The 24,063-nt window shown below is 60.4% G+C and overlaps 1 protein-coding gene across 1 annotated transcript; it reads left to right on the top strand.

The window, feature by feature from the left end:
- Nucleotides 1-620: 620 nt before the first annotated feature.
- Nucleotides 621-23,303, top strand: LOC117885714 (balbiani ring protein 3-like). The gene is made up of 21 exons (XM_034787132.1): nucleotides 621-717; nucleotides 3,980-4,126; nucleotides 5,242-5,382; nucleotides 7,251-7,481; nucleotides 8,431-8,589; nucleotides 9,239-9,382; nucleotides 10,834-11,001; nucleotides 11,333-11,476; nucleotides 12,469-12,612; nucleotides 14,175-14,318; nucleotides 14,982-15,128; nucleotides 16,055-16,186; nucleotides 17,246-17,389; nucleotides 18,124-18,270; nucleotides 18,830-18,979; nucleotides 19,261-19,407; nucleotides 19,498-19,629; nucleotides 20,533-20,661; nucleotides 21,208-21,345; nucleotides 22,541-22,681; nucleotides 23,119-23,303. Exons 1-21 carry the CDS (start codon nucleotides 654-656, stop codon nucleotides 23,127-23,129), a joined length of 2,904 nt encoding a protein of 967 aa, XP_034643023.1. The 5' UTR covers nucleotides 621-653; the 3' UTR covers nucleotides 23,130-23,303.
- The last annotated feature ends 760 nt before the right edge of the window (nucleotides 23,304-24,063 follow it).

Raw genomic sequence — 24,063 nt, 5'->3', positions numbered from 1 at the left:
CTGTGACACCATTTCGTGTCTCCGCCAAGGCCCTTCAGGCCTGGCCGCTAACATTACGCTTCTCAGCTGTCACGTTAAAGGGCCCCAGATCGCTTTGGTCTTTGTTTCCATTCTGTTTATTGACAATTTTCCATATTCACTGAACCCCAAGCGAACAGAGAGACAATATAATCCAGCAGTGCAGGGAGCCCACCAGCTTGGCGTCCCCGTGGACTAGCACACGGCATGTCAGAGTATAACCCAAATCCTTATCGTTCCCGAGCCGCGCAAGGGAGAGCAATGGGGCTGGAGCAGAAGTGGGGTAGAGAGATGTTTGGCATGAGAGCGGAGGGGATTCAGGCAAAGAAAGGCTGCCTGAGACCTGCGCCTGACCCAGGACACATGGGCAGACCCCGGCTGCAGATAGTCAGGCTGACATGCACCCAGCTGACACAACCTGGCAGGGCGTCCAGCTCAGGCTTCTGCGAACTCCCCTCCTGTGTTTGTGCTTCTCCCAGGCTTGGCACTGGCTGGGAGCTGGCCTCTGGCAGGATGCCATAGGTCACCAGGTGGAAGCCAGAGCCCTTCCCCCTGCTGGCCCCGCCCCACCCATGCAGGGTTTAAATCCCCCCTAGCTCAGCCTTGAGTGCTCAGAGATAGCCCCTGACAGCACCATGAAGGCAGGTACCATCTTCCTCCTCCTGGGGCTCCTCACCCTGGGGAACGCCGAGAAACGCGGTGAGTGGTTTGCCTTGTTCCTCTGGCCCAGGGCAGCCAGGGTGAGGGAAAGAGCAGTGTGCCGTCATGGTGCGATGCAAGCCATGGCACTGGGGTATCTAGAGCCCAGCAGCGGCTTGGCCTTCGATGGCTGGGTAACGAGGAGCTCCATAGTCCTAGCCCTGCGTGGCGCTGACGTGGGCTCAGAGGAGGAGCCGCCACATGCTGCCCATGGAAATCCACCCTGCTTATAGGGCTGCCTTTCCGGCTGGGCCCTTGCCCAGGGACCAGGCCATGCATGCTGTAAGATCTGCCCGGAGCACACTCAGCACGTGCAGTACGCAGCCCCAGTGCACGGCCATGCAAGCGCACACAGGTATTTATATCTGTAAGTTGCAGGTGGAAGAGCGAGGCCAGGGTTTGAACACCTCAGTCCCGAGCCGCCCACCCCCAGGACTGGCCAGGCTGACAGCTGCTGTCAGCTCTGGGTGGCACTGCGCCAGTTCAATCTGGTTTTTAAGAGGCCCAGACATTTTTGCCACCTGGCTTCACCCCCTTCTCAGAGCAGGGACCAGCACAATGCTGTAAACACGGGAGCTCTGTCCACACTCCAGTTGCCAGCCCGGCTTTCCCAGCCCAGCTGCACCGGGGAACAGGCTCTTCTGGGTTTCGGAGGGAAAGAATTGACTAAACAGCAGTGGATTTCAGACTCAGCCATGCTAACGTCTCCAACGTGAAACGACTAAAGGTGGCTGCAAAGCCTCTGATCTGTAACCGGTGCTGGCCCTCAAATGGACAACAAGCTAGCTGTCCGGCCTGCCACTCCTGCTGCAAAAGGAGTCTCTGGCCAATCTGGTCTCTCTCCGCACTCTCCAGGTGAGACAGGGACTAGAAAGCCAGACAATCCCCAGCCCAGAATGCTGCCCGGAGCCTGGTAGCAAGACTGCTAATACATCTATCAAATCGGGGGTGGTACCGTGTGACTGGAGAATAGCCAAGATAATGGCTGTATTTAAGAAAGGGGGGAAAAGTGATCCTGGAAAATACAGCCCCTTTAGCCTGACCTCTGTAGAACATAAGGGCTTCGAACAAATTTTGAAGGAAAGAATAAAGACCGGGAGGTAAATGGAAAATGGGATAAAATGCTCCAGGGGTTTACCAATGGCAGATTGTGCCTGACTAACCTGGTGTCTTTCTTTGATAAGAGAACTGATTCTCTAGACGTTGAAGTTAATGAAGATATCCCATCTCCTAGAACTGGAAGGGACCTTGAAAGGTCATCGAGTCCAGCCCCCTGCCTTCACTAGCAGGACCAAGTACTGATTTTGCCCCAGATCCCCAAGTGGCCCCCCTCAAGGATTGAACTCACAACCCTGGGTTTAGCAGTCTAATGCTCAAACCACTGAGCTATCCCTCCCCCTAATCTAATCTAGCAGGACGTCAGTAAAGCATCTGACAGGATGCAGCTAGTTAAAGTGGAGAAGATGGGATTAGCACAAGACCTGTGGTGTGGGTGAGGAGCTGACGATAGGGGAGATGACCCCGAAAGGGGTTGTGCTGGAAGGGGGAGGGCCGGGCTGGAGGGAGGTTCTTGGTGGAGCTCTTCTAGGAGCAGTCTTGGGACCAATCTTATTTGATAGTTTGATTGGTGACCTTGGCACAGAAAGCAGGAGTGAGCTAATGAAATTGGCTGAGGTCACAAAGTTGAGATATTTTGTTTCAAATGTAGCTCCATTTAACAAAAATAAAGGTAAAAGCCACTTGGAAAGTGAAGGTTTTGCTCCACCGGAAATGACTGTTTGTGTGTGTGTCTTGGCCACTGAACCAAAAGCTCCATCGTTCGCCCAGCGCGAGAGTCAGAGGCAGCGCCACAGCTGAGGGGCTGGGTTCTGCTGCCCCTGATGTTGGGGGAGCAGGATCGGGCCCTTCCGTCTCCCGCGCGCGTCAGACCTCAGCCAGGCAGCAGGTTCTTCCGTGGCAAAACCCCAGGGAGACCCACAGGCACTGGGGTGAACGCTGAACATCTCCACTCGACCCTGGGAGAGGCAACGCCGGCCTTTCACTGCAGGCTGTTTGCCTTCGACAGCATCGCCCCAGGCTAGGAGCAACTGACGCACAGCAGCCCAGTCACACAACTGCAACAGAAGCACGTTCTGCTCTGCTGCGGCTCCCCGCAGCGCAGGCCCGGGATGGGCTGGATTAATGGGCTGAGGCATGGACATGATGGGGGGCTTTAGAATAGTTAATAAATATTCACCCGTCTAAACCTTACAGCAACTCCCTGCAGCTTCGTGCTGTGCCTTCCTTCTCTTGGGGTAATGACAGTCCTCTCCTGCAAGAGCCCCCAGCTTCGGGCACTTGGCCTCGAGGATCAGGCCGGGACCCTGCATTTCCAGGCTGGGTGGGGAGAGCGCAGCAAGGACAGCTGCTCCCCTCCCAGCAGGGCATTCCCTGCAGAACAAGGTTCAACAAGGACAAGTGCAGAGTCCTGCACTTAGGACGGAAGAATCCCGTGCACTGTTACAGACTAGGGACCAAATGGCCAGGCAGCAGTTCTGCAGAAAAGGACCTGGGGGTCACAGTGGACGAGAAGCTGGATATGAGTCAACAGTGTGCTCTTGTTGCCAAGAAGGCTAATAGCATATTGGGTGTATAAGTAGGAGCATTGCCAGCAGATCGAGGAACGTGATCATTCCCCTCTAGTCGGCACTGGTGAGGCCTCATCTGGAGTACTGTGTCCAGTTTTGGGCCCCACACCACAAGAAGGATGTGGAAAAATTGGAAAGAGTCCAGCGGAGGGCAACAAAAATGATTAGGGGGCTGGAGCACATGACTTATGAGGAGAGGCTGAGGGAACTGGGATTGTTTAGTCTGCAGAAGAGAAGAATGAGGGGGGATTTGATAGCTGCTTTCAACTACCTGAAAGGGGGTTCCAAAGAGGATGGAGCTCGGCTGTTCTCAGTGGTACCCAATGACAGAACAAGAAGCAATGGTCTCAAGTTGCAGTGGGGGAGGTCTAGGTTGGATATTAGGAAACACTATTTCACTAGGAGAGTGGTGAAGCACTGGAATGGGTTACCTAGGGAGGTGGTGGAATCTCCTTCCTTAGAGGTTTTTAAGGCCCGGCTTGACAAAGCCCTGGCTGGGATGATTTAGTTGGGGATTGGTCCTGCTTTGAGCAGGGGGTGGGACTAGATACCTCCCGAGGTCCCTTCCAGCCCTGAGATTCTCTGGCTCTGTGACTGTCTCCTCCAAGTGACAGGGGCTCTTGTCTCTTGCACAGCCACAGCTAAGGACGGTGAGTGTCCGGCCGAAATGAAGGGGCCCGCACGCCCCCCTCAGGCCTACTGTCTCTCGGACGAGTCCTGCCCAGGGAGCGAGAAATGCTGCAACGAAGGCGACAGGAGAGTCTGCGTCCTCCCAGATTCAGGTACTGGCTGATCCCCTACGGGCGGGCAGGAGAGTCTCTTCATCCCCGTCCCAGAATAAAGCACAAGGTGGGGGGGCTGACGAGACAAAAGGCAGCTCTAGCACCGTCACAAAGGGGTCTCTGCACAGAGGCGTAGCGGCCGGTGGAATTCTCTGCCCGGATGGCGCTACCACCTGTTAAGATTAGGGTGATCAGCTCTCAGGCTTCAGGGCATATGCTGACTGCTGCAGGGGTCAGGAAGGTGCTGCTGAGCTGTACTAAAGGGGGCTCTGTGGGGAGTGAGGCCATGAGCCCTGCACCAGGACGCTGGGAACAGAGATCCTCAGGGCTCTAGGAGAAACGGCTGCCCACCATCAGCCAGAGCCAGGCCCACCCTGCGATGCCCTCACCGGGGCTCTGCCAGAGCCCCCAGACTACAGCAGCTCCTGCCACGAGGCGTGGGGGGAGCCTGACACTGTGTCCTGCCAGCTGAAAAGTGACGTGCGGGTTTTGGCTCTGGCCGTTTGGGCACAATAACCCGCTCCCTATGATGCAATGTAGTCATTGCCTCATCTCCTGGCTCACAGTCCCCAGCTCCCTCCCCGGCCTCTGCAGGGGAGGCAAAGGGAGACGTGTCCAAGCTATGCTAGCCATGGGGCAGACTTCTGCTTCTGCAGAATCGGTGTCAGCACACTCTGCAGGAAGGAGAGTGGGGGAACCCATCCAGTCTGGGAACAGCATCTCTTCTGATACAGGCCACAGCTTCCCTGGACTTCAGGCCCTCTCCTTCCCGCCCTTGGGAGCTGCTGTGCTCTGTTGTGTCTGTTCACAACATCACCATGCCCGTTAGAACGGCTGTGGTTACTCACACGGGTGTGCTACATTTTCACACTGCACCTGGTGCTCATTCTGTAGCCGCTCCGGCTGCTCCAGTGAACATATCACACACACCAGGAACTCTTCCTTAGCAGCAAAGTGACAGGCGCTCTAGGGAGATCGGCAGTTCCACAGAAGGGCATTGCATTGCCATATACCTGCCAGGCCTTGCCTATTTGACCGAGCGATCCACACCCCAGAACTGGGCCGTAAGTACACATGGCTTGACAAATTCCCTGTGCTTTTCCCTTCTTTCCCAGTGCACCCTGGGTATTGTCCCAAGCCAGACCCCGGCCTGGTCACCATCTGTCTTGTGAGCTGCTCTGACGACGCGCAGTGCTCCATGGACGAGAAGTGCTGCGTTATCGGCTGCCACAGAAAATGCACCAAAGCTGAGCCAGGTAAAATGCTGCGAAGTAACTCAGGGGGCTAGCGGCAGGCACCATGGCCCTTTTCTCTGGGCCTAGCACGGTCCCTGCATCAGCCTGGTGCACAGGCTGGATTTCCAAACCAGTGAGGTCATGATAACGTGGACATTTCGCACTTACAGCTGTGTGCCGCGTTCGTGCATTCAGTCACGGCAGCTGGCCACTCATGTGGCAAATCAGGCACGTTTGCCAACCCACTGACCCAATTTGCATGTGAAAACATGGTCATTGTGACATGACCTGGCCTTGCAGCTGTGTGCCTGAACCCTCTGGAAATTGCTCCCTCGCCCCTTGTCCCGGCCTGCTAACCACCCCCAGGGCTCCACTGCAGGGAGGAGTGAGAAAAGCCTTTTTGCAGAATAGCGCAAATATAAAGATGCCACATTTATTATGATAACAATTTGATTTATGACCAATAACTAATATCTTAACCCTTATACACACACATTATACCATTATACCTAATACCTATACATACACACACACACACACACACGCACATACACATCCATCAGATGTTCTTCAGCTGCTGCGTAGTTATCAGTCCTGCTTGAGTTTGCAGCTTGGTTCGTAGCTTGTGGTGGCTAACTGGCCAGGAAAGCCGGGCACAAGGACGAGCTGGGTCTCTGTTGGGCATGCACCGAAGCCCTTCCATGTTGGCAGCAGAATGTTACCCTCCTCCAAAGTTTTCCATCTCACCCATCCTTTTTGTAGGCTTTAGTTTGAATCCAGAGTCTATAGGTCTTGCTGTGTCACGCTGCCTTCAGGTTTGGTGATTGATCACCCGTCAATTGCAGACATGACTTTCAGCCTCGGACCGGGCTTTGATCTTCCTTCTATTGTACCTTTTCTTTTTAGGGTGGATTCTTCTTACTTTGTTAGGGCTCTTGTCTGCATCTTCAGCCGTTGGTGTTTGAACTCTATTTCATCAGGACAGGCTGGGGCTGGAGGTTGATTCCATCATCCATACATCCCTCATTCACACATCTAAACTAAACTAATAAGATTACAGCAGGGTTTGCAAAAATGAAGGTTGCAGCAAGCCCTTACAAAATGGAGTCAGCGTTTTAAAATGGGGTTTGAATTACAATATGGCAAACAGTGAACAGAAGTTACAATATAGACAAGTATAATGGATGGCAAACAGTGAACAGAAGTTACACTGTAGGCAAGTGTAATAAATGGCGAACAGAAGTTACAATACTGAAACAGTGCAAGTCTCAGTGATTTAAGCAGGAATTGGATTGATAGTGAAACTTACAAAGGCAGCTGACTGAACAGCTATGGCTCTTAACAAGCATCTTAACTGTTAATTAGCCAGTTATTGGGGGAACCGGTTTTATGAATGAATATTGTTTCATTCATAAAACTTTACTTATGAAGTTACATTAATAAAGTGAACAATTAAAAACAATTTCATTCATTAGTTCTACAGCCTGGGCCTTGGGCAGCAGAACCCAAGGAGCTGCCTAGCCAGGCAAAATGCCCAGCGGGGGAGGCCCTTGGCCTGGGCTGATAGTGACTAACGGAGGCTTTTGCAATCCGCTGAGCGCTGTCATGCAGGAGATGGGTCAGTATGACCCCAGTCCTTATCTGGGTCCAAAATCCTGCAGCTCCCCAGCCAGGGCGGTTTGATTAGAACCAACAAGGAACAAGCCTCCGCACCAGCAGCTTCTGGGAGCCAAGCATCTCCCACACAGTCACGCCATTCTGCACCTGAGCCGGCCTGGCCAGGGCTTTCCCCCCGGCAGCCGACAACCCCTAGATGCTTCTCAGGCCAGGGTGAGGAAGGCCCTGCCCGTTCGCCGACTCGGTTACACTGGACTCTGACTCTTTTCCAGCCTCCCCTGGTGTTTGTCCCAAGAGGAAAGTGCTGCAATCATTTGCTCCTTGCAACAACAAGTGTGATACCGACAGGAGCTGCCCTGCGGAACAGAAATGCTGCTTCACCGGCTGTGCCCTTGACTGTGTCCCCCCACAAGCAGGTGCCCTCAGCACCGCCCCGCCGCCTGCCCAGTCCGGAGAGGGCTGGGACTGGACCAAACAGACTCCAGAGGGAGGCAGTGTTCCAGGTGAAGAGGGGCCAGGACTCTGAGTGCACGGGGAGGCGGGGGGGTTGGCCCATTTCTCACCCGATCTCCCCACGCCCTGGAGAGTCCCTGCCCTTCTGCAGTGAAGCTGGGCCCTTCCAGCCCTGGGAGGGGCGGTGCCGCAGTGACTGGGACAGCTCAGGAGCAGCACAGCCCTGCAGCCAGTGCTGGGTGCAGCCACCACCGTCCGTCAGTAACGGGTCAGGTTGCCAACCCTCCAGGATTGTCCGGGAGTCTCCAGGAATTCAAAATTAATCTGTCCTGTGGTGAAACCTCCAGGAATACGTCCAACCAAAATTGGCAACCCTAGTAACGGGCGGAGGGAGACCTGTGCTTTACAGGCCGTTTTTAACAGCGCCTCTGGACTGCAGCCTGGTTAGCCCAGCAGGCACCTGCACTAGCTGGAGGGGTGTTCTGAGCTCGCTGGCACTTCCTGTGTGCTGGGAACAAGGGCCCAGGGTTATTTCTTGAGCCTAGACCTGAAAGCTCTCTCCTGCTGTGCGAGGGTCACTGTAACTAGGCGGTAATTAGCCAAGGCGACTGGCGTGAGAGCGGGGGCTGCGTTAGGAGCCGACATTCGCTACCAGGCTCGCTTAGACCGTCCCCTCGGGCTGTGCATTTGCAGGAGCTGGCGTGTGCAGAGATGGCTGCACACCAGCCTGCCTGCTGGGTGCCCGCCAGTGCCAGGATCGCGGCGGCAGTGGCGGGTGCAGATCCTCGGTGATGCACGTAGCTGGTCGTTTGCATGCGGCTCTTTCGGAAGGAAAGTGCCTCAGTGTCTCCACCAGAGAAACGAGCGATGGGTGCCTGGGGCTAACTGAGCGCCACGTACGACCAACATGGTGTTATTGCCACTAGTACAGGAAACTCAGCGGGGGGGGGTTTCTGTCACCCCCTGGCAGTTGTTCCTAGGGCCCCATTTCTGTTGCAGGGAAGCCTGGGATGCCAAGGAAACGTGGCACCTGCCCACCGAACCTCATCAAGTGTCTCTACACAGAGCCCCCTCTGTGCCTCAACGACAGCGACTGCCGGGGACGGCAGAAGTGCTGCTACAACATGTGTCGGTTCCGCTGCGTGGACCCGGAGGAAGGTACCAGAGACGGCGGGCGGCGCCACTCGTGGTGTCGGCGCAAGAGCTAGGCACAGAGTTACTGGGGCAAACCCCCCCCCCCGGTTCACCGGGTGAGGGCAAACGGTGGCACCCTTGGCTGCGCCCAGCCCCAAACAAATCCCCACAAATCGCCTCTCTCCCCATCCAGCACCGGGCTCATTCCACTGTGTAGCACAGGGATCCGCATCCTGCCCTCCAATGCCCCTGCCTTCGGGCACTGCTACTGAGAGCAGCTTTTTTATCCCCGGGGGTGCCCCAAAGACCTGGGGAAGAGCCTGCGGTTAACGACCTGCCCTGGCTGCAAACCCTGGCAGGCAAAGGTCACTGGCCTGCATTGCCCGCTGGCACTGCCTCAGCCATTGGCAGCAAATTGGTTGAGGGTGGCACAAAGTGGGCATGGATTAGGGTAGAGGGAAGGCAGGGAGAATGAGTGCTGGGCTGAAATTGGGGAGAGAGGAGCTTGGGCACAGGGTTAAGGCAGGGGGGTGAGAGCACCAAGGGCAGGGGGGCGAAGGCAGGGGGCAGCCAGGGCAGGGGGTGAGGGCACGTAGTTCTCTTTCCTCCCATGGGGATGTCATCTGCCCACCCCCCATCTCACATCTCTGTCCTGTGACCCCTTGTGTTCCAGAGAAACCCGGCATCTGCCCAGCTGAGGCCCCAGAGGGCGGCTTTGATCCCTGCTTTTTCCGCTGCTCCGAGGACAGGGACTGCCTGGGAAGCGAGAAATGCTGCCTCCTGAGCTGTGGGGCCGGCTGCCTGGAGCCCGTGCAGGGTAACGTGTCCTGGCCGTGGCAGCCAAGTACAGAGCCCTGCGCTCGCAGCCAGGGGCCCCCAGCCACCCTGAGGACTCCACCCCCAGACCTGCTCTGAGAGATCCTGACTTCCCCAGGCCCCGGGGCTCAGAGTCTCAGCGGAGGCTGGGCTAGAAGTTGCTGCTGTGGGTGGGACGCTCTGTCCACCAGGAGCTCTCAGCCGGGGGCCAAGAGGTGGCAGGTGCTCGGGACAATGGCTGAGAGCGGAGGGGGGCAGTGTCTGTGGGTGCAGGCAGGGCTGGCGAGGGGGAGACAGGGCCAGAGCCGGGGGGGAGACGGGCTGAGCAGAGAGGAGCAGGAAACAGGACCCCAGGACGACACCGAGGCTGCAGTGCTGCCCCGCCCCAGGCTGCAGAGCCCCCAGCCCGCAGCAGGAGGCGACCCAGAGGCAACCAGGGGATCGCCGCTGCCACAGACCCGCCCTTTGCCATTTTGGGGCGGGACTTAGGAGAACACCTGGGAAAGAGTGAGGCCACTGGACAGCGGCTCGGCGGGTTTGGGGTCGGCAGAAGGACGGCAGATGCTAGGCCCAGCAGCATCGAACCCCAACCTCTCCCCCCCAGCCCTGACCCTCTGGGGCGGGCTGGCGATGCTTAGCCCCCAAGACAGGCAGCCCGGCTCAGACCTTCCCCAGTGCCAGGCTCATGTTTAACCCCTCGCTTCTGCGGCACAGACGGGGCAGCCTGGGCAGGGGGCCGAGGGCTGGGGGGGCACGTCCAAGGAGGCACTGGCATGAAGGAAAGGCCCCGCAGCTGGGTCCGTAAGGAGAAGCTGCAGGGGATCCCAGCCCCAGGGGTCCCACCCAGAGAGGAGAGGTGAGGGGGAGTGAGAGCTTTGGCAGTTCACCCCATCTGGGAAGCCACTCAGAAACGACAGCCCGGGGGCCTGTGCCAGCCTTGTGCGCCCTGCCAGCATCTGGTGGCAGCCCTGGAGCAGGGACACTCTCCCCCAGGCACCGTTAAACCCCACTGAGGCATTCGAGGTGCCTGGAGAAAGGCTCTCGGTCTGGGTCTCTGGAATACTCGAATTCCTGTGGTGGAGGGTTGCCTGGTCAGCACCGGGCCATTAAAAGTCTGGTCGGCGGCGCAGCGGGGCTAAGGCAGGCTCCCTGCCTGCCTTGGCTCCAGGCGGCTCCCGGAAGCAGCGGCATGTCCCCCCTTCAGCTCCTATGCGTAGGGGCAGTCAGGGGGCTCCGCACACTGCCCCCGCCCCAAACGCCAGCTCCACAGCTCCCATTGGCCGGGAATTGGCGGGGTCTTGGAGGCAGGGCATGGGCATGGGCAGGGGCAGGGCAAGGGTGTTCAGTTTTGTGGGAGTCGAAAGTTGGCAGCCCCACTCTAGTGCCCTAGAGGCTCCTGCCCTGTGGACATCTCTCGGGCTGTCCCACGAAGGGTCTGTTCTGGGCCCTCAGATATCTGCCAGCTGCCAGTCCAAGTGGGTCTCTGTGACGTCTACTCCTTCCGGTACTTCTACAACGCCACCGCCCAGAGGTGCGAGCAGTTCTTGTACCGCGGCTGCAGGGGAAATGCCAACAACTTTAGGACAAAAGCCGAGTGTGTCCAGGCCTGCGCAGGCCACGGTAAGGGAGAACATTCCCACGCAGCTGGCTCTGCCTGGGGGGGCTCTGCGCCCCTGCCCCAGGATACCAGGGACACCCCTGGCAGGGCCCTGCTCACTGGAGTCAGTGGGTCCTGGGGGGCGAGAGGGGCTCAGGCCCTGGGTGACTGGGCTGGAGTTGGAAGCGGAGGTGAGGCCAAGAGCTGGAGCAGGGCCCAGGGTGGGGGGATGAAGAGGAGAGAGGGGGCCAATGTGGCGGGGAGACGGGGCCCTGGCTCACTCCCCCATGGAGCTGGGAGGCATTGCCTGCGTGTGGGTGTCTCAGCCGCCCGCGTGACTGTTCTGTGCCCCAGAGAAGCCCGGCGAGTGCCCAGCCGTCGCGCAGGGACAGGCCGGTGCCTGTGACGAGAAATGCCGCCGCGACGACGACTGCCCGGGTTCCCAAAAGTGCTGTGGGAACGGCTGCGGCTCTGAGTGCACCTCAGTGACCCCAGAAGGTGAGAGCTGCTTGCTGCTGGGGAGGGGGGCTCACAGGGGTTTCCCTCAACGCATGCACCCCCGAGCGCCCCTGGCTCCCAGGGAGGGCAGGCTGGACTCTCGCTGAGCACTCTCCTGGGGTGGCCAGCAGGGTGGTGAGGGCCACACGGTTCTCCCCGGCCTCCGGGGGAGTCACACCCCGGATATGGAGCCAGGGCAGCGGGACTGTGCTCTGTGCAAGGGAGTGGGGAGCTGGGGGGGGAGGGGGCAGGTTGCTGGGACTCTCCTTCCCAAGGTGCTCCCTGTCCCCGAGGCAGGTGGACATGCGAGAGGCCAAGACCAAGCAGGGGCAGGGGTTGGGCTAGGCCAGGGCCAGGTCGGCCCATTTCCCGCAGGGACGCCCCTATCCCCACCCAGGGCTGCAGGCCCAGGGTCTGATGCCCCGTGACTGGGTATCGCAGTGAGGCCCGGAGTCTGCCCGGCATTGAGGTTTTTATTTTAATAGTTTCTCTAATCTCCCTGAGCATTTCACAGTCACTATCACCATCCTGGTCAGGTGATCGGTAATATATCCCTACTGCTACATGCTTATTATTCGAGCATGGAATTACTATCCATAGAGATTCTGGGGTACAGTTTGATTCATTTAAGATTTTTACTTCATTTGATTCTACGCTGATCCCGGGATGAGCCGAGTACAAATCTCCACAGGGGCTGACGGCCGCCTGCCTGAGCAGGAGCCGGGCCCGGGGCTCGCTCAGTCAGGAGCCAGAAGCCCAGTCCCATAAACCTGCCCTGAATGATGCCAACTCCCGGCTGGCCTCAGAGACTCTAAGACTGGCAGATCCTTAACATGGACATGGGGCCTTCTCTCCACAAAGAGCGCTGGTGCAGGGGCTAAGGGCGCAAGGGGACAGCGGGTGTGGGGTCTACCTTCCTTCCTTCCCCACCCCTCCCCTGCACTTCAGTGAGTGGGCCGGGTCTGACTCCGTGTGGCTGTTGGGTGTTGCAGTGAGGCCTGGAGTCTGCCCGGCATTACCAGGAGGAGCCGTCGGTGCCTGTGATGAGAGATGCCGTTCTGACAGCGACTGCCCGGGCGCCCAGAAGTGCTGCAGCAACGGCTGTGGCCTGGCCTGCATGGCGGTGAAACTTCTCGGTGAGAGGCAGCGGATCCTCGTGCAGGGCCTGTCATGGATCAGTCCTTAGAAAGGCACATTCAGATCCACGGGTGGATTTTGAACCCGCTATGTCCAGGGGACATTCAGCTGGCCCCACTGTGCCCCAGACTCGTAGGGACCCATCTGCCCAGCACAGCCAGAGACCCTGCACCCAGCCCAGAGCTCCTGGTGGAGCTAGAGCAGACCTTGTAGAAAGAGATGTTCAGACTTGAGCTAACGCCCAGGTGACAGAACCCACCACCCCTCTAGGGGAGCAGTTCCCTCCCTGCTTCTTGCTTCTAGCCTGGACATGTGGGGCCCCAGCTCCCAGCCACTGCTCTCAGCTCCCTCTCCGTGCAGAAAGCTGCAGACCGTGACCGAGTCACCTCAACCTTCTGGAGAAACTAAACAGATGGAGCTTCTGCAGTTGCTCCCTGCAGGGCGGCCTCCAGACGCAGACACGTTCTCTCTGGCTCATCTCTGCCCCTTCCCAGCGCGTCCGCCTGTCTGCAGTGAGCCGGTGGGTCCCTAGCCGTAGACCGAGACCACTGGGCACTCGGGGACTCGCTTACTGCTGGGGCTTGGCCTGCGAGTTACCCGGTGCACACAGAGGTGGCATGGCCCAGGGAAGCCTCCTTTTAACATCTTGGCAACGTGTGCTCCATCCCCAGCAAGCCTCCTCTAGGGCGACCATTTTATAGGGTGTCACGGAGTGGGGGGGAGACCAGGCCCTGCACCCCCGGCTTCCTGCGATTCACCATGACTCTCAGCCAGCCAGTAACACAGAAGGTTTATTTAGATGACAGGAGCACAGTCCAAAACAGGCCTTGCAGGTACAGACAACAATATGCCCCCCGTTAGGTCCATCGGGGGTGGGGGGAGGGCAGGGAGGCCACAGCCCCATCTGGGCTCCCCTCCATTTTCCCAGCCAGCTCCAAACTGAAACTCCCTCCAGTGTCTCCCTCAGCCTCCCCCTGGCTCCTCCCCCAGCCTTTGTCCAGTTTCCTGGCAGAGGTGTCACCTGGCCTCCACCCCCCCTCCCCAGGTTCTCATGTTACGTGCTCAGGTCTCCTCCCTCAAGGAAAGTCTCCCACCCCCAATGTAGACAGTCCCAGCCAAACTCCCCTGCAACCTTCCCAGGTCAATACTCCCCCCTCAGTATTCAAAGAACACATCAAAAACATTTCCACTTCGTCACATCGGGACAGTCCCAATATTGAGGCCTTTTCTTATATAGGCGCCTATTACCCTCCACCCTCTGTCCTGAACTTTGACGCTTTCTATCTGTCACCCTGGCCTCCCCCCTCTGTGATGTCCGGCCGGGGGTGCTGGCGGGAGCTGATCCGCATGTGCGCAGCCATTTGCAGACGGTTTGCTCCTGAGCTGCCCGGGCTGGTTACCCTGCTAGGACTCCGCTGTCCTGGGCAGCCCGGCTCCCAGCGGAGGCACAGGCCAGGGCAGAGGGCGCAGGATGGATCTCTGAGGGAGGTGGGCACTGATTTCTCCAGCCCCGCCCTTCCCAGTGCACTGTGTGTCTCACCCTTTGGCTGCTCTGTCTCAGTGAAACCTGGCGTGTGCCCAGCCAGAGGCCCGGGGGCCAGCGAGGAGCCCTGTCTATCCCCCTGCGCCCAGGACAGCGATTGCAGAGGAACCGCCAAGTGCTGCCCCCTTGGCTGTGGCCGCACCTGCCTCGCCCCTCAGAAAGGTGAGTCTGCTGCCCTCTCTGAACGCGCTGAGCCCAGCCCACAGGCAAGGCCCCCTAGACTGAGCAGGTGAGAGGCATCCGGGACATGCAGGGAAGGGCCAGGACCCACCGCAGAACCACACCCTGAATGATCCCCACTCCCCAGCCAGCGGCTCAGACTCGGGCCATCGTTCCCACAGGGAGCTCAGTCCCAGGGGCCGGGGATGGGGCGTGGGGCACAGAGCGCTGGAGGCGAGGGGGCAGAGGACGTGAGCCTAGAGAGCTGGGGACTGGGGGCCAAGATGGAGCAGAGTGAGGACAGACAGGGCAGGAGCGCTGGCTGCACAGAGGGCACATGAGCTGAGGCCGAGAGGGGACTGGCTGCTGAGGGCAGGGCCTGGGGGAGAGGACTGGACGTGCCAGAGCCCAAGCCAGGCGTGGGTCAAAGGACAGAGAGGGGCGACCTCTGAGAGTGCAAAGGGCAAGGAGAGGCCAGGGAAGGTGTCAATGCAGCAGGCCAGGGGACTGGTTCTGGGCCACCCTTCAGGCCTGGCCAGCCCAGCCCATTTCCCCAAGGATCCCCCCGCCTGCCGCCCCATTCCCGCATGGAGTCGCTGGGACTGGGCTGGGGCAGCTCTGTGACTGGGCAGGGCCTCACCGTCACGCGCCCGGCCTGTGTTCCAGAGAAACCGGGGCTTTGCCCAGCATTTAAAATCAGAGACGAAGGGCCTCCCCTGACGCTGTGCCAGCAGGACAGCGACTGCCACAAGAGAGACAAGTGCTGCAGGATGGGCTCCAGCTACGTCTGTGCACCGCCCTCCCCCACAGCAGGTGAGACAGAACGTGACCGTGTGGGCTGCTCCAGGTGCACCCCGTCACTCCCTCCCAGGGGCCGATGGCTCGAGGGCCGTTTCCTGGTTCAGGGGCTGGGATCCTCTGGAGCCTGGGACCTTTATGTGTGGGGGGGCAAGGGCACCAGGAGGCGGAGCAGTGGGGGACTAGTGGGACAGGCAGTGAGCAGAGACCTCTGACAGCATATGGGGAGGGTGGGGTGCCTATGCGGGGGGCTGAGAACAGAGGCAACCGGGCCTTTTCTTCCTAAGATACAGTCCTGGGAATGAAAAGGTCTCAGTGCAGGGAGTGGGGAACAGCTGGAACTCAAGGGCGGAGGCTGGATGGAGGAGAGAGCAGGATCTTTTGTCAGCCCAGGAGCAGAGATGTGCTGCAGCCATCGGTGCCGCACAGAGTGCCCCGCGCAGGGCGAAGGTAAACCCCACGCTGTGCCAGTGGCAGCAGGAATCCGAGCTGTGACCATCCCTCGCCCCCATCAGTTTGGTACTAATGCTGCCCACAGCCCCAGCCTTCGGCCAGTCGCCTTCTGGGGGGCAGAACTGGACTCTGGGGAACGGCAGCTCCCTTCCTGGTTGGTGAAGAGGGTCACTCCAGGGAGCTGCAAGGGTTTTAGAATGGGGCAGCACCCAGGGGCAGGGAGATCCTGGCTTTGCCCATCATTATCTGGCATTACGGGGCATGGAGCTGAGAGAAGGGAAAGGATAACGCTGGGCAGGGAGGGGGCTAAGTGTGATGAACGGCGCACGGAGCTAGCGGAACGGGACAGGCACCAGGGTCCTTCTTCAGTCCTGGTCTGTCCTGGTTCCCTCGGGACACCCCCTTCCCCATGGAGTTGTGAGGCTACAGCTGGTGCGGCTCTGGGCCCAGCCGGGGTCTCACTGCCATGGCGCCATTCTGTGTAACAGGGACCCCCACATCTGGCCCAGCCACCCCCGAGGGGCATGGTGGGCAGAGATGCTACAGTGACCAGGACTGCCCGGGAGCAGAGAGGTGCTGCAGCCATCGGTGCCGCCAGGCGTGCCCAGCGCAGGGCAGTGGTGAGTTTCCGTGCCCGTGCTGAGGGAATGGCAGCGACTGCTTGCGCTGGGAACACACTGACAGACCGCGCAGGGGGTGGACAGGAACAGGGGCTAGAGTGGGGGTAGGCAACCTATGGCACGGATGCCGAAGGCGGTACGCGAGCAGATTTTCAGTGGCAGTCACACTGCCCAGGTCCTGGCCACCGGTCCGGGGGCTCTGCATTTTATTTCATTTTAAATGAAGCTTCTTAAACATTTTTAAAACCTTATTTACATTACATACAACAATAGTTTAGTTCTATATTATAGACTTCTAGAAAGAGACCTAAGAACGTTAAAATGTATGACTGGCACGCGAAACCTTAAATCAGAGTGAATGAATGAAGACTCGGCACAGCACCTCTGAAAGGTTGCCGACCCCTGGGCTAGAGGCTGGGCCTGCAAAGGGGCCTCTGCTCTCTGCCTGTCCCAGAGGGTCCGTTTCCCTGTGGTCTCCTCTCCCTCCACACATGGAGGCAGTAGGGGCTCGTCAGGGTCTGACTGCCTTGGGCCACCCAGTGTTCCAGCCGGCAGCCTGCCCGGCCACTGAACAAGGAGCCGTGGGGCCGGCAGGGAGCCAGAAATGCTGCTGGAGTGGCTGTGACCATGCCTGCACCACCCTCGCCCGGGGAGGGACAGTCCCACCCCCCAGCCTCAGGCCCACCCCCAGGCCGTCTCCAGGCCCTGCCCGGCAGCCTTGTGCCTTTGTCCGGGGTCCCACCCACCTGAGCTCTCTGCCTCTGAGATGACTCGCCAGGCCCAGGGAATCCCCCTCCCCACAGGCATCTGGCTGCCTGGTGCAAAGAGAAGGGCACACGGGGTCCCAATGACCCCCTGGCGCAGCCAGTGCGCCAGCATCCCACACTCCCCACGTCGGCAGCACCCGGCTCTTAGCGCCCAGCCCTCCACCTGATCACAGGCGGCTTGGGCCAGCGACGCTCCCTTCCCCGGTGGGCTCAGACCCCTCCCTCATCCCCTGGCCTTGCCTTGGCCTCCCTCTTGCCAGTTCCGTGACTGCCCCGGCCTCTGTCTGCGCAGGGAAGCCTGGATTCTGCCCCGTGCGCAACGGGCTCTACTTCAGCTATGACTGCGACGCCAGATGCCAAGGGGACGGCGAGTGCCCCGGGGCCCAGAAGTGCTGCCTGCGCGGCTGCGACCACGAGTGCTTGGCCCCTTCTGAAGGTAGGAGATGGTTCAGGTTGCACCTGGGCAAGGCCGGGGGGCGTCTGTGGCCTCCCAGCAGGGCAGTGAGACGCTGGTCCCGAAGGAAGCCCCAGCTACTGCTACAAGGGAGAGACAGAGCAGAGCCAGTCCTGCGGGTTTGTTGGGGTGGCTGGGATAGGCCAGCCTGGCATGTGCCCAAGGCTCTCAGACGAGCTCCCAGGCATAGGGCCCCGGAGCCACCATATCTGTGCAGAGAGACAGGGCTCAGGGATCCCAGGGCTCAGCCTGCAAAAACAAGTCACCCCGACTGTGACATCACGACAGACCGACCAGTGACGAGTCAGTCGGGAGCGTGACATCACGACAGAACAACCAGTGACGAGTCAGTCGGAAGCGTGACATCACGACAGACCGACCAGTGACGAGTCAGTCGGGAGCGTGACATCACGACAGACCGACCAGTGATGAGTCAGAGGGGAGTGTGACATCACAACAGAACAACCAGTGACGAGTCAGAGGGGAACGCGACATCATGACAGACCGACCAGTAACGAGTCAGTCGGGAGTGTGACGTCACAACAGAACGACCAGTGACGAGTCAGAGGGGAGCGGCCGTCTCAGCGGTGGGGCTCAGTGACCTAGGCATAGATCAGCAGCGCACCAGGAGAGCCAGTGGATCTGGTGGGGAGGGTGCTCGTCTCGTCACACAGACCCCAGTGAGCCCCCTCACTCCTCTGCCTTCTGCTTTGCAGAGAAGCCCGGCATCTGCCCCCTGACAGACGGGATAACGTCCGATTCCCCCTCGTGCAAGTCCTCGTGCGCAGAGGACAAGGAGTGTGCAGGGGACCAGAAGTGCTGTGACAGTGGGTGTGGCCGGACATGCCAGGCCCCGGAGAGAGGTAACTAGAGCAGCAGGGCTGGGCTCCCCTCACTCCAGCATGAGGCTGTCACCCCCGTTAGCATCCACTGGAGCCCCCTTGCCCCGCCGGTGCATCCCCAGCAGAAAAGGGTTAACGCAAAGGGTTAATGCTCTGTGCTGTGATGGCCAGCGGCTGTGTGCGAGGGAGGCCGAGGGCAGCTGGAGACCTCCCCGCCCCCATGCCAGGTGCTGCCTGTGCTCCAGTGCGCCGATGGGCCAGGAGTCCCCGCTCCAGCACAGGGGTGCCCGGCGCAAGGTGTAGAGACGTCTGCTAAGCAGCCGTTCCCCAGGCTTTGGGCAGCCCTGGGTGGTGGGGAGGGGAGCTGCAGCCCCCTCTGGACTCCAGGGCGAGGCTGGAGAGCCAGGTACCAGCAGAGGCAGCACTAAGAACCCCCCAGTACAGCTCCAAGAGGCCAGAGGGTGCAGGAGGATGGCCTGGCTGGCTGTGCCATCGCCCTAAGGAGGGTGTGGTGGGTCCCCACTGTGACACCCTCTATCCAGCAGCCTCCAAACCTGCCCTTCTCCCCCCCTCTCGTCAGAGAAACCTGGCGCGTGCCCAGCGCAGAAGCCCTGGCAAACACTGGTGCCGTGCAACGAGGAGGACACCTGCGCTCATGACCGGGATTGCCCCAGGCAGGAGAAGTGCTGCTTCGCCGGGTGTGCCATGCACTGCGGCCCCCACTACAGAGGTAACCAGCTAGGCTGCAGCGACACCCCCCAGAGGGACCAGCCCCATTCGTCCGGGGCAGACTGGCAGTCCAGGGAGAGAAAAGGCCCTATGCCAGGGCAGGGCAGAAGAGAGAGGGTGGATGGGGGTGCAGGAGCCAGGAGTGAGCTTGGGCTGGAGGGGGCTGAAAGTCTGGTGGGGACCCTCCCCCATGGGCAGTTCTCATTACAGGCGGATATGGAGGGTCCCCTGCCTGCCACGGAGGGGTTCATTGTCCCTCTCTCATCCCCTCCCGCTCCCCAGAGCATCCCGGTGCCTGTCCCAGGGCAAAGGCCTGCAGCGACCCGACGCAGCGCCGGTCAAACCAGTGCCTGGACGACCACGTGTGCGAGAGACACGAGAAGTGCTGCGAGACGGGGTGCCGCCGGGAGTGTGTGGCCGTGCGCACAGGTACGGGCACGCTCCCTTCCCCGGCCCTGGGCTTCCCTGGGCTCTGCGCACCCCTGTGATCAGGCGTCCGGGCCCCCTGCTGTCTTACAGAGAGTGAGGACAAGTCTGGGGACGGCACCACGGGCCCCTGCGTGGACGAGTGCAGGGCTGACGAGGAGTGTCCCAGAGGACAAAGATGCAGAAGCAATGGCTGTGGCCGTGTCTGCCAGGAAGTCTCCCGAGGTGAGGCTAGACCTAGAGCCTGGGGGCAGCATGGAGTTTGGGCCTGCACAGGCCACGGACCAGCATGCAAAGGGGCACTGCTCGGGCGGGGCCCCATGCCAGGGAAAGGAGAGTTGGTATCGCTGTGCATGGGCAAGGGAAGCTTCCCTCTGCAGTCACTGCTCACAGGCCGTGCAGGGCTGATGTGAAGGTCTAGCCCTCAGCGTCAGGCCCTGCCCTGCACGTCAGCACTGACCGAGCCCGCCTCTCCCAGGGCCCAGACGTCAGCGTCTCTGCCGAAGCTGGCAGGGGTGTTTCTTCCTGGCCAGGACCCTCGTTCCTGCTTGGGTCGAGCTCTGTCCCAGCCAGGTTCTGTCCTGCCCTCGTGCCTGGAGTGCGGGAGGCGCTGTGCCTGACATCAGTCCCGTGGCTGGATTGCTCCCTGGGCAGGGAACGGTCTGTGCTGGCCGTGTTGTTGTTGCTCATTTATTCTGGTCGTTTGGGGCTGCTGTGTGTTTATCCTGGAGAAGGCTGGTCAGAGCAGCGCCCCATGCATGGGGGAGGTTTGGGGTGGCCCCTCGCTCCTGCAGGAGCTTGTTCCAGTCTGGGGCCAGCCCCAAGGCAGTTCTGTCTCCTGCCCAGATGAGCTTTACCCTCCTGGGGGGGCTCCATCCCAGCCTCTTCCCAGCACTCTAGGCTTGGTTGGACGTGCAGGGCCCAGGCCCTGAGCACTTTGAAGATAAGGCCTGGGGCTTTGAAGTGGAAGGGCCCCTTCAAGGGTCTCTGGGCACCCAGAGGGCAGCACTCTGGGGCCTTCCATCACTCTGGTTGGGCCAATTCCTTCAGGTCCCCTGTTCCCACATGGAGTCACTAGGCTCCAGCAGGCCAGGTGTCTCATGGGCACGTGGCCGCTCTGTGTTGCAGGCGTCTGCCCGAGGCCCCTGGGCTTTGGGCCGTGCGTGGAATTGTGCTTTGCTGATGTGGAGTGTCCCAGGGGACAGAAGTGCTGCAGCAATGGGTGTGGCCACGTCTGCATGACGGCAATCACCGGAGGTGAGCTCGGGCGAGGTCAGCCCTGCCCCAGATGCAGGCGCTCCCGTCCATGCAGGGCCCAGGGATGTGCCCCTAGCCGAGCAGGGAGGAGAGGTCGGGGTCACTCAGGGAAGGGGCAGGACCCCAGCCCCAGTAACCAGCCCTGGGTGATCCCGCTGCCCCCCAGGCCCAGGAGCTCAGAGTTTCTACTCAAACTCCTTCTTTCCTTCCTGAGCCCTCTTCCCATGGGCAGGGCCGGCTCCAGGGGTTTTGCCGCCCCAAGCGGCGGAAAAAAAAAAAAAAAAAGCCACAGTTGTGATCGGCGGCAATTCAGCAGTAGCTCCACTGTGCCGCTTTCTTCTTCGGTGGCACTTCGGCGGCAGGTCCGTCCCTCTGAGAGGGACCCAGGGACCCGCCGCCGAAGAGCCCGATGTGCCGCCCTTTCCCCTTGGCCGCCCCAAGCACCTGCTTGCCTGGAGCCGGCCCTGCCCACCATGGGGAGCTCCCAGCTCCAGATGCCAAGGGCCGGAGGCTGAGCCCATGTCCTGGGGCTGTTCTATGTTCCAGGGAGACCCGGCCTTTGTCCAAAGCCCCAAGGGAAAGGCCTTTGTGTGGAGCGATGCCGGGAGGACGAGGAGTGTCCCAGGGGGAAGAAGTGCTGCAGTAATGGGTGTGGTCACGTCTGCATGTCCCTGATCTCTGCAGGTAAATTTAGTCCCTCAGCATTAGCGTCTCCAGAGCTGAGCCCTGCCCCACACGCGGACTCTGAGCTCTTGGGGCAGGGCCCGTGTGTGGCCAGCACCCAGCACCACAGGGCCCTGGCCTCTCGGTGCCACCACCAGACATTGCGACATTATTCCTCCTTCCCTCCCCGCCGCATGCACCAAGAGCTTTTCTGTGAGGAGAACAAGGGCTGGGAGGCTGGGTAAGACCGGCCCTGCCCAGCACAGACAGCTGGGTCCGCTGGCATCTCGCCTCTTTGCCGCGGCGTTTGTGGGCCTGTCGTGCCACCAGCGTCACGGGCGGGGTCTGGGCGGATCCTTCGGAGATCTGCAGTGAGAAGTCAGCAGGATTTGGGGAGCCGGGGCGGCCTGTCGGGGTTTTATGGGCACAGACACTCTACAGCTTGGAGGGGGAGCTCCAGCCATGAGCCAGCTCACCCCGTCTGGAGGAGTCCAGGCGCCACGCAGACAGGTGGCTTCTCCAGCGGCAGCAGAAGCCCTTTGAGGGTGCGTCTCCCGTCAGGAAGCAGCTGAGGGAGCCTAGCAGTGAGCCACCCCTGGGTGCTCCCATGCACACCCCCATCCATCCTGCAGCTCAGGCCATGACAGGGGTCACCACTGGCCTTCCCCAACCTGGCAGAGTTCTCACAGCTTAACCCCCTCCCTCTTAGGGTGAAAGTCTCCTGCCAGCTGGGACCTTCTCCCACCCGACCCCCATCCTGCATCAGCCTGTGGCTAATCAACCCCTTCCCCTTCTCCTGCATCCCCTGTGGCTGGAGTTACTGTGCCCTAGAGAGTAGCTGGAGGGACCCAATCTGCGGCTGGGGGGGTGCTTGGCACCTGAGGGCAGGAGGGGCAGTTTGCAATGTCACTGGACTCCCTCCTCCAGCTGCTTCTCCCCATCCCAGCCCTGGCTGCCCCTTGCTCCCCATTGCCTACCACAATGCGCCCAGGATGCAGAGGGCCCGTCCTGGCTCCGCTGAGAGCTGACACCAGGGTGTGACGGCCTCAGCAAGGCCCAGCCAGCCAATCAGAACATGGCTCTGGGCAGTCAGGGTCCCCAGCCAGATCCTAACCAACCCCCGGGTGCTGGGATCTGTGGGTGCTACCACGTGACTGGGCCCACCAGCTCCCTAGCACACCCCCGTACAAGGCCCTCTGGTCTCCTCCTGCTGCAGAGAAGCCTGGGACCTGCCCACCGGACCCAGCGAAGTGTCAACACGCAGCCCCCCCGGAGTGTGACAGTGACGGCGGGTGCCCTGGGAGGAAGAAGTGCTGCTTTAGGACGTGTGCCATGCGCTGCATAGACCCAGAGGAAGGTACCAGTCATGCAACCAATCACTGTGCACGGGGGTGTAGGGCCGAGCGAGCGCTCACGGCTCTGGCTGCACCGGGCCCGTTGGGAGGGGTGTGCCGCCCCCGGCTGCTGGCACAGATCGCTGCACCGGCCTTACTCCTATCCAGGGGCACCAGGCCCTGCTTCACCAGGGCAGGACCCAGGTACCTGGCCACTTCCCAGCTTTCCTATGGGAAAGGGAAACTGGGCAGAGACTGGTGCGGAGCCTGACGCTCCCCTAACACGTGGGTCCCCCCCAGAGCTGGAATGGGGCTGGGACAGGGTCCCCAGGAGCATATGGGAAGTGGGGTGTTCAGCAGAATGGGGGGCAGGGAAAGGGGTAAATCTCTGCCCAAAGCTTGGAGAAACGTGTCCCGTAGCCCGCCCGTGCTGTGAGCACTGAGCTTGTTTGCGTTTCAGATGCTGTATAACGAGCGGGCCCAGCGCTGCAGGAGCTGAAAAGAAGCCACACCTTTATCACGGGACAGCCCATCGTTTGAACCCCCTCGCTGGCCCGGCCCCCTCCCGCCAGCTCTGCCCATGTAACCTCCAGACCACGACAGACTCCTCAGCAATAAAGCGAGTGCCGGCGCCAGGCCTGAGTCCTGTGTTCCCTGCCGAGCTGGGCTTTCCAGCCACGAGCCCGCCCGGCAGGTCCCTCTGGGCGCAGCTGAGAAGGTGCCAGGTTTCCTCAAATCCGCCTTGCTGGAACCACAGAGCGGAGCCACCTGCAGGCCCGACGCCAGCCCCGGGGGCGGAGACACGGCTCCTGAGACCCAGCGCCAGCCCAGCCCTGCTGAGCTGAGGGAAAACGGCGCCCCGGGATGAGTCCTGCCCCCTTATTCAGACTGAACTCAAGCCACTCGCTGGCTCTGCCCCCAAGTCCCACCTCCCGAGCACCTTCCATCCCGCTGCCCTGGGGCTCGAGAGAGCCCCCGTAGCGGGGGGGAGCAGAGCACTCTCCCCCCAGAACCCAGGCACGCACTGTAGCTCTGTTCCAGCTCTGCTTCCCGCTCCTCGTCCCCTCAGCTCGGGCGCCAGGCGGTGTCAGAGCTGAGCCGCCTCGCTTATAAAACCGACCGAGCCCAAGTAACCAAACAAAGGCAACGGGCCTGTGCTGGGGGCTGCCTATGGGCCCCCTGAGTCTTGAGCTCCCCTGGAAGCGTCAGGCCAGGCAGCAGCACTCAGCCGCCCTACAACAACCCAGCAGCAGTCGAAGGACAAAGGGGGTGTCCTCCAGGGACATCAGTTGCTATGGACAAGGGGGGCAGTTGTCCCCTCCAGACTTAACTAGGGCTGTAGGCTCCATTATCTCTTTGCTCCTCCACCCGACTAGGGAGACAATCGTTAGGAAAGCAATAATTG

This window comes from Trachemys scripta, chromosome 12 (assembly GCF_013100865.1).
Source record: "Trachemys scripta elegans isolate TJP31775 chromosome 12, CAS_Tse_1.0, whole genome shotgun sequence".
Lineage (NCBI taxonomy): Eukaryota > Metazoa > Chordata > Testudines > Emydidae > Trachemys > Trachemys scripta.
Note: the sequence above shows the minus strand (reverse complement) of the source record. Positions and strands in the feature narration are given on the sequence as shown.

Excerpts from the sequence above, each read along its gene's own strand:
- LOC117885714 (XM_034787132.1), top strand. The coding sequence starts at position 654 with ATGAAGGCAGGTACCATCTTCCTCCTCCTGGGGCTCCTCACCCTGGGG. Across the intron at positions 718-3,979 it reads GGGGAACGCCGAGAAACGCG|CCACAGCTAAGGACGGTGAG; the intron begins GTGAGTGGTTTG and ends TCTCTTGCACAG. Across the intron at positions 21,346-22,540 it reads CATGTCCCTGATCTCTGCAG|AGAAGCCTGGGACCTGCCCA; the intron begins GTAAATTTAGTC and ends CTCCTGCTGCAG.